The 8,628-nt window shown below is 41.1% G+C and overlaps 1 protein-coding gene across 1 annotated transcript in view; it reads left to right on the plus strand.

The window, feature by feature from the left end:
* ZCWPW1 (zinc finger CW-type and PWWP domain containing 1) overlaps nucleotides 1-8,497 on the plus strand; it is a 32,631-nt gene extending 24,134 nt beyond the window's left edge. Inside the window, exons 16-18 of the mRNA XM_045993903.1 lie at nucleotides 6,348-6,408; nucleotides 6,907-7,041; nucleotides 7,788-8,497. Of these exons, the coding sequence (XP_045849859.1) occupies nucleotides 6,348-6,408; nucleotides 6,907-7,041; nucleotides 7,788-8,095 (504 nt within the window). The 3' untranslated portion in view covers nucleotides 8,096-8,497. The remainder of the gene's footprint in view (nucleotides 1-6,347; nucleotides 6,409-6,906; nucleotides 7,042-7,787) is intronic.
* Nucleotides 8,498-8,628: the final 131 nt, after the last annotated feature.

Raw genomic sequence — 8,628 nt, forward strand, 5'->3', positions numbered from 1 at the left:
GTTTTATAGTTTTACATTTTTACATTAGATCTATAATACATTTTGAGTAACTTTTTGTGAAGGGTGTAAGGTCTATGTCTAGGTTCATTTTTTTGCATGAGATGTCCGGTTTTTCAAGCATATTTGTTGAAAAGACTGTCATTGCCTTTGCTCTCTTGTCAAAGATCAGCCGACTGTTTTTATGTGGTTCTATTTTGGGGCCCTCTATTCTGTCCCATTGACCCTTTTTTTTTTTTTTTTTTTGCCAATTCTACATTGTCTTGGTTACTGTCGTTTTATAATAAGTCTTAAAGTTGGCTAGGGTCAGTCCTCCAGCTTTGTCCTTCTTCAATATTGTGTTGGCTATTCTGGGTCTTTTGCCTTTCCATATAACTGTAGAATCAGTTTGTTGATACCTACAAAATAACTTGCTAGGATTTTGTTTGGAATTGCATTGACTCTAACAAGCTGGGAAACATTAACTGTTGACAATAATCAAGTTTTCCTAATCCACAAACATGGAATATCTATTTAATTCTTTGATTTTATTAATGAGAATTTTTGTAATTTTACTCATATAGATCTTGCCCATATTTTGTTAAAATTATACCTAAGTATTTAAACTTTTTGGTACTACTATAAGTGGTATTGTGTTTTTAATATCAAATTCCACTTGTTCATTGCTCGTATATAAGAAAGTAATTGACTTTTATATATGAACCTGCAGTCTACTATTAATGTTTGTTAGTTCTGGAGTTTTTGTTGATTCTCTTGGATTTTTCTATTTGGTGATTATGTTATCTGCAAACAAAGACAGTTTTACAATTGATCCTTGAACAGGTTTGAACTATGTGGGTCCACTTATAGGTGGATTTTCCTCCCATAAATATAGTGCAGTATTGTAAATGCATTTCTCTTCCTTATGATTTGAATATTTTCTTTTCTCCACCTTTATTGTGAGAATACGGCATATAATACATATAATGTACAAAATACATGTGAATCATCTGTGTTATTGGTAAGGCTTCCAGTCAAGAGTAGGCTATTAGTAGTTAAGTTTTGGGGGAGTCAAAAGTTATATACAAATTTCCCACTGTGTGAGGGGTCAGTACCCCTAACCCCTGCATTGTTTAAGGGTCAACTGTATTTCTACCAATATCTATATTTTTAATTTCTTTTTGTCTAACTACATTACTTAGAACTTCCAATATGATGTTGAAAAGGATTGATGAGAGGGAACATCCTTCCTTTGTTCCTGATCTTAGGGGGAAGTCTTCTAGTTTCTCAGCATTAAGTATGATATTAGTTTTAGGTGTTTTTTTTTTAAAGATTTTATTTATTTATTTGACACAGAGAGAGAGAGAAAGAGATCACAAGTAGACAGAGAGGCAGGCAGAGAGAAAGGGAGAAGCAAGCTCCACGCTGAGCAGAGAGCCCTACAGGGGGCTTGATTCCAGGACTCCGAGACCTGAGCCGAAGGCAGAGGCTTTAACCCACTGAGCCACCCAGGCGCTCCCATTCATTGATTTTCATGTGTCAGACATGCATTGAATAAATCCCATTTGTTCACGGTATGTACTTCTGTTTGTACATTGATGGATTTAATTTAGTAATATTTTGTTGAGGATTTTGTATCTCTTTTCATGAGATACATTGGTCTGTGGTTTTCTTATAATGTCTTTGTTTGGGTTTGGTCTTCAGGTAATGGTGCCCTCATAGAATTAGGAAGTATTGTCTGCGTCTTTTCTCTGAAAGAGGTTATAGAGAATAGGCATAATTTCTTCCCTAAACGTTTGGTGGAATTCACAGTGAGCCCATAGGTCTGGTGCTTTCTGTCTTGGAAGGTTGACTACTAGTTACTGATTCAATTTTGTTAATAGATATAGACCTATTCAGATTGTCTGTTTCTTCTTGTGTGAATTTAGACAGATTATATCTTTTAAGGAATTGCTCCATTTCCTCTTGGTTATCAAATTTGTTTGCATAGAATTATTTGTAGTATTCTTTTATTATCCTTTTAATGTTCATGGACTCTGTAGTATATTTTCCAATATTAGTAATTTGTTTCCTCTCTCTTTTTCTTAGTTTGACTAGAGGCTTATCAGTTTTATTGATCTTTTCAAAGAATCAACTTTTTTGTTTCATTGATTTTTCTCTACAAATTTCCTGTTCTCATAACCTCATCAATTTCTGCTCCAATTCTTATTATTTCTTTTCTTCAGCTCACTTTGGATTTAACTTACTCTTCGTCTTCTAGTTTCCCAAGGCTGAAACTTAGACTACTGATTTTAGGTCTTTCTTCTTTTCTAATGTATGTGTTCAGTGCTAAACTTTCCTCTAAGTACTGCTTTTGTTGTATCTCACAAATTTTAATAAAGTGTTTTCTTTTTCATTTAGTTTATATATTAAATTTCATTTAGTTCAGTATTTCAAAATTTCTCTTGTGATTTCTTCTTTAACTTATGTGTTACTTAGAAGTGTGTTTTAAAATCTTTATTATTTGGGGACTTTTTAGTTATCTTTCTGTTACCAATTTCTAGTTTAACTCTGTTGTGGTTTGGGAGCAGACACTATGATTTCTATTCTTTTAAGTATGTCACATTTTGTTTAAGTTTTGTTTTATGGCTCAGAATGTGATCAGTCTTGGTGAATGTTCCATGTGAGCTTGAGAAGAGTATGTGTTCTGCTGTTGTTGAATATAACAACGTAATTTGTAGATGTCAGTTACGTCCAGTTGATTGGTGCTGTTGTTGAGTTCAACTATATCCTTCCTGATATTCTACCTGTGTCCATTTTTGTTTTCTATTCTTTTCCAGCCAAGTGTTTGGGTTTTGTTTTTTGCTTTTTTTTTTTTTATTATTTTTTAAAATTTTTTAAAAAAATATTTATTTATTTATTTGACAGACAGAGATCACAAGTAGGCAGAGATGCAGGCAGAGAGAGAGAGAGAGAGAGGAGGAAGCAGGCTCCCCGCTGAGCAGAGAGCCCAATGCGGGGCTCGATCCCAGGACTCTGGGATCATGACCTGAGCTGAAGGCAGAGGCTTTAACCCACTGAGCCACCCAGGTGCCCCGTGTTTGGGTTTTTAAAAAAGATTTTTTTTAACTAATCTCTACACACAATGTGGGTCTTGAACTTACAATCCCCAAGATCAGGAGTCTCATGTTCTACCAGCTGAGCCAGGCAGGCACCCGCAAATGGTTTTCTGTTTTGTTTTTAGAGAGAGAGACAGTGTGTGTGTAAGTGGTAGGGAAGGGCAGAGGGAGAGAGAGAGAGAGAGAATCTTAAGCAGGGTGCATGCTCAGGGTGGACCCCGACTCGGGGCTTGATCTCATGACCTTGAGATCATGACCCAAGCCAAAACCAAGAGTTGGATGCTTAACCGACTGAGCCACCCACGTGCCCCTCCCCACCCCACAAGTAGCTTTAACTGAGCATTTTATAGGATTCCATTTTCTCCCCTTCCTTAGCATATCAGGTAAGGTGTTCTTTTCCTTTGGCTTCTTCCAAGACTTTTTCTTTTTTTTTTTTTCCTTTTTTTAAAAGGTATTAAATTCCAGGTAGTTAACATAAAGTGTAATATTAGTTTCAGGTGTACAGTCTAGTGATTCAGCACTTCATACATCTCCAGTGCTCATCACAACAAGTATACTCCTTAGTCCACAGGGCTTTTTCTTTATCTTTGATCTTCTATAGTTTGAAAATAACGCACCTGCATGGGGCTGTTTGGCATTTATCCTCTTGGTGTTCTCCAAGCTTCCTGAATCTGTGGTTTGGTGTCTGACATTAATTTGAGAAACTTCTCAGTCATTATTGTCTATAGTATTTCTTGGGTTTCTTTCTTTTTTCCTTCTCCTTCTGGTATCCCCATTGTGTATACATTACACATTTTACAGTTGTCCCACAATTCTTGGATATGATATTCTTTTTTTCCTTTTCAGTCTTTGTTTTCTTTGCTTGGCAGCTTTGAAGATTTCTGTTGAGATAATCTCAAGCTCAGGAATTCAGTCTACTAATAAGCTCACCAAAGGCATTTTCTTCATCTATTACAGTGTTTTTGATCTCTAGCACTTCCTTCCTATTCTTTATTAGGATTTTTATCCTTCTGCTTACATCACCCATCTGTTCTTGCATGCTACTTTATCCATTAGAGCCCTTTACATTTTAATCATCTTTGATTTCATTCCAATCTGATAATTCCATGCCATGTCCTGTTTTGATATTTGTTCTGTCTGCAAATTGTGGGGATTTTAAAAAAGATTTTATTTATTTATCTGACAGATAGAGAGATTGCAAGTAGGCAGAGAGGCAGGCAGAGAGAGAGGAGGAAGCAGGCTCCCCGCTGAGCAGAGCCTGATGCGGGGCTCAATCCCAGGACCCTGAGATTATGACCTGAGGCAAAGGCAGAGGCTTAACCCACTGAGCCACCCAGACAGGCCCCCCCCCTTTTTTTTTGCCTTTTGGTGCACCTTGCAGTTTTTATTGATTGCCAGACACAATATACCAGGTAAAAGAAATGGTTGTAAATATGCCTTTATTTATTTATTTATTTTGGCGGGGGAGGAGGAGAAGAGCGCCAGTGGGGGTAGGGGCAGGGGGAGAGAGAATCTTAAGCAGATTCTCTGCTGAATGTGAAGCCTGAGTTGGGCTTGATCCCACAACCCTGAGATCATGACCCAAGCTGAAATCAAGGGTCAGACGCCCAACAAACTGAGCTACTCAGGTATCCCTAAATATGCCTTTAGTAGTGTGATGGTAAGGTCAGGGGAGGGGATGTGTTCTGTGGTCCTACTACTACGTCTCATGTCTTTTTTCTTTTTAAAAACATTTTACTTATTTAAGTAATCTCTACACTCAATGTGGGGCTTGAACTCACAACCCTGAGATCAAGAGTTGTATCTACTTCTAACTGAACCAGCCAGGCAAGCCTAGATCTCATGTCTTTAAATGAACCCATGCTCTTGACTGTGAACTTTGCAGTATTTCTTAGTGTTTCCCCCCTATTAGGTGGGACAGGATGGCTAGAGTGGCAGGGGTTAAATATTTCTCTTCCCCCTGGACAGTCAGTCTCTGATAATATCTCAGTAGATTAGGCTGTGGTTAACTAGTTTTTCCTGAGAGCAGGCCTTTTTCAGAAGAATAGAGTGCTCTCCTATATTTCAAAATGTTGCCTTTGCTCTTCCTTGTGCCGGAAGCATGAAGGGATTTTTCTCTGATATTTTCTGTGAGAACATGGTCAGACTCCTGGAGGTCAAACCCACAAAGGTCTGGAAGCCGCTGTAAGACTGGGCAACACCGGCTTTTTGTTTTTTTTTGTTTTTTTTTTTTTTAAAAGATTTTATTTATTTATTTGACAGAGAGAGATCATAAGTAGGCAGAGAGGCAGACAGAGAGAGTGAGAGGGAAGCAGGCTCCCTGCTGAGCAGAGAGCCCGATGCAACACCGGCTTTTTAACTCCCGTACTTGTCTGCACTGAACAATTTATTTAGTACTGTTGCGGTTTTTCTGCCCTGGAACTGGTTCTTGTGAGAAGTTCTGGTTCTTCTGCTTCTGAGTCTGTGCCCTGGTAAGGTATGACTTCCTGCATTTGCTTCTCTGTCTCTTCGGTCTTGATGACAACGGTTTGGTGGCCCTGTGTCCTTCCCCCCTTTTTTTTTTTTTAAAGATTTTATTTCTTTATTTGACAGAGACAGCACAAGCAGGCAGAGAGGCAGGCAAAGAGAGAGGGGGAAGCAGCTCCCTGCTGAGCAAAGAGCCTGATGCGGGGCTTGATCCCAGGACCCTGAAATGATGACCTGAGCCAAAGACAGCTAAACCCAGGCACCCCATTCTCTCTTTGATCAAAATAAAAAGAGTTGTTGATTTTTCAGTCTGTTCAGTTTTTTTTACTTGTTGTTAGAGTGATGACTTCTAAACCTCTTACACATAGAACTGGAAACTGGAAGTCCTGAAAGAGGGTTTTTTTTTTTTTACTTTCTCTTTTAATTATTTTTTTGTTGAGGCAAAATTGGCCTATAACACTGTATAGGTTTCAGGGTTACAACATTATAATTTGAAATCTATATGTACTATGAAGTGATCAACACTTAAAGAGTCTAGTCATTGATTTGATTTTCAATAGTTTTTTTTTTTTTTATCATGTTCATGGCCTAAATTTCTTTCTTTCTCTTTAAAGCTTTGTACTGACCAATACCAAATAGAATGGAAAGGAGAACAGTTTTATATTTGTCATTGATTTAAACAGTATCAAGCTACAGAACTCAATTAGACTCCCCTAACCATTCATCATTTCTACAGCATCCCACCTTATTAAAAACACAATTATATGACTTCATTTGTATTTTCTTATTTTTCTCTCCCATTCTTAGGACCCAACTTTGCCCAGTCCCAAGCCAGCCAAAATTCAGACCAAAAAACCCAAGGCAAGAGGTAAGCAAGCCAGCTCGGAACAGGTACGTGGTACCATTAAGGCAGAGCAGAAGCAGATAGTGGGAGGGGTCTGCAGGTTACTGGATCTTACTGGCTGTCCCAGCTCTAAAATCTGCAAAAATGGTCAAGATTCTTGCTAGTGTCATCAGGGAAGCTGTAGCCTCCTTACTTCTCTGTTCTGATTATAAAATCTTAGGTTAAAGGTGGAATGAATGTCTTAAATTCTTAGCCAGGCAGGATGACTTCCTGGAGGAAGGAGGCTATGAGAAAAAACACAAGGTGAAGAAGGTCTAGGACCAAAAAAGAAGGGGGGCAGTTGGAGAGAGAGAGATTGAGAGGGAAATATTTGGGGAAAAGGAGGGAATCGAGAGAACTCCCTTGATTGAGAATGAGCAGAGGACGCAGGCAGAGACTGAGGGGAGTCTATGGACCCTTGCCGAGCTGTCATTTGGAGGGAAATAAACAAATATCCTTCATGATTGGGGTGGGGTGATGCAGGACTAGCAGATGGACGAGATGGGACCCTGCAAAAGAAGACGATGAAGAGATCTCTGGGAAGTGAATCTGCAGCTCCTCCTGTATCCGTAATAGGAAGGAAAGAAGGGCATGGGAAATTGGAGCCTGACCAGCCAGGTAAGCCTCAGGACCTGGGCAGAACTATGGGAGATGAGGTTCAAGTCTGTGTCTCCCCTCCCTGGATCATTTCTCAACTTTATAGTTTCTCACTACTTTTAAAAAAAGAACAAAAATTCGGGGTGCCTGGGTGATTCAGAAGTTAAGCATCTGCCTTCGGCTCAGGTCCTGGGGCTTCAGGTCCAGGATCTTCAGGTCCTGGGGGTGGGGTGAGCTTCAGCTCAGCAGGGTGTCTGCTTCTCCCTCTCCCTGCTTGTGCTCTCTCTGTCTGTCTGTCTCTCTTTCAAAGGAATAAAATCTTAAAAAAAAATTGGGCATCTCAGATTGGAGAGTATAGCACACCCTGTAGAAACATAATGGTTATTGATGGATTTGATCTAAGGACAGGACAATGGTGAGGAGGCGGGACCTGACATTTGTTGAGTATTGCTGTGAGCTAGCTAGGTAGATACTCCTTGCTGGTTCCCTTTAATTCTTTCAATATCTCTATGGCTGGACAGTTGCCATTTTAGAGATAAGGGGACTAAGGCCCCACAGGGTTTAAAATTTGCTCAAGACTCATGACTAGCATATGTCTGGATCCATGGCTTGAATCCAGGTCTTTCTAACGCCAAAGCCCATTTTCTTTCTATTGAGAACAGGCCTCTTTCCCAGAGAATTTTATGGAAATAGGAATTTAGGAGTTTGACTTGTAAAATCTCACAATGGCCTAATAGGACTCTCAGTTTCATCACTTTTTCATCCAGGCCCTAAGAAAAAATTTAAAGCTCCTCAAAGCAAAGCCTCAGTAACCAGCTTGTCTGAGGACGAAGAAGCTAGAATGGTACCAAAGGACCTGACCCCATCAGCTCATCGTGGGGCCTGTCCCGTGGTCGGGAACGAAGGCTGGAAGTGTCCTCAGGAGGCTGGAAGTGTCCCCCCTGACGATGACGCCTCCAGTGACCTGGACCTGGAGCAGTTCCTGGAAGATGTTGGGAAAGAGCCAGAGCAGCTGGAGGAGCCGTGGTGTGGAGATGATGCCGGGGACTTCACCTTGACCTTCTTCGAGGAATAGCTATGTGCACCTGGCTCCCTGCTGCTCTCTCTCACCCTCTTCCCTGCCGGCAGCAGGGAGAGCCCCTCAGAGGGTCCCTGAGAAGCTGCTAAGTGTGGGGCTTGCTCATCGGCTACAGGTCAACTGGCCGAAGTCCTAGCTGTGCATTTCCCATGTTAATAAAACAGGTTACAGCTCTCCACAGCTGGTCTCTAACCATGGGCTTCCCTTCAGCTTCCCTCCCTCTTCTCCCCTCCCTGGGGCACGTCCCTGTGTCTGTGGGAGGCTGGCACAGTCTGAGGGATCTGGGAAGGCCGGGACACCTGAGTCCTGGGAGAAGGCCTTCGTCGGGGAGGGCAGGTCTGGGTTCAGACCCCGGCTCAGCCACTTACTAGGTGCGTGGCCTGGAGAAAAGCACTAACCCCTGTGGTCCTGTTCACGGCTCGGGTGAGCGCATCCCGTCCGGCTCAGCTTGTTGGCGGAGCCGAAATGAGGTGGTGCACTTGGCACCTGCGTGTTCGTTCTGATGGGAGGGGAAGGAGAAGGGGTAGAGG

This window comes from Meles meles, chromosome 21 (assembly GCF_922984935.1).
Source record: "Meles meles chromosome 21, mMelMel3.1 paternal haplotype, whole genome shotgun sequence".
NCBI classification, from domain to species: Eukaryota; Metazoa; Chordata; class Mammalia; order Carnivora; family Mustelidae; genus Meles; species Meles meles.